General features: G+C 36.5%; 1 protein-coding gene across 1 annotated transcript in view; it reads left to right on the top strand.

Annotated features, from left to right (window-relative positions):
* LOC106110997 (choline-phosphate cytidylyltransferase B-like) overlaps positions 1-526 on the top strand; it is a 21,049-nt gene that overhangs the window by 18,303 nt on the left and 2,220 nt on the right. The window contains exon 6 of the mRNA XM_013292966.1: positions 1-82. Within this exon, the coding sequence (XP_013148420.1) occupies positions 1-82 (82 nt within the window). The remainder of the gene's footprint in view (positions 83-526) is intronic.

Raw genomic sequence — 526 nt, 5'->3', positions numbered from 1 at the left:
GCCTCATGCAGGCTCTCAGCCAGCCGCCCTCGCCGCGCGCCTCGCCCCCGCCCAGCGAGAACGGAGACGCGCACGAACACAGGTATGCTACACACACCGCACTACACACACCACATTGTTACAACACTAGTTGTTTCTTGCGTGTTCTTTCGTGCGGAAATCAAAAGAAATCAAATCAAATCAATAATACAATAATCAATAATACAAATAATAATCAATAATCAAAAGTGTAATAAGTACGTACGTAGCTATTGGTGAACGAATTTTTGAAATCAACCCAGTAGTTTTCAAGTGGTTTTTATATATATAAAAATATAAATCTTTCCTCTTTATTACTATAGATGCCAATGTTACACTTGAGGTGTAATACTTTGGCAAGCCATGCCTGCGTTTTTTATTACTCGATTACACAGATTTAATTAAAATTTGCTTGTAATTGTAGTTTATCAAAAACTAAATCTTTTCTCTACTTAAAAAAAAAACGCTATTAAAACAGTAAGCTAAAAACAGCTTTGGATGCATTAAG

Source organism: Papilio polytes, unplaced genomic scaffold (genome assembly GCF_000836215.1).
Source record: "Papilio polytes unplaced genomic scaffold, Ppol_1.0 DF824180.1, whole genome shotgun sequence".
NCBI classification, from domain to species: Eukaryota; Metazoa; Arthropoda; class Insecta; order Lepidoptera; family Papilionidae; genus Papilio; species Papilio polytes.
The sequence above is the reverse complement of the archived record's forward strand: the minus strand, read 5'-3'. Positions and strand labels throughout refer to the sequence as shown.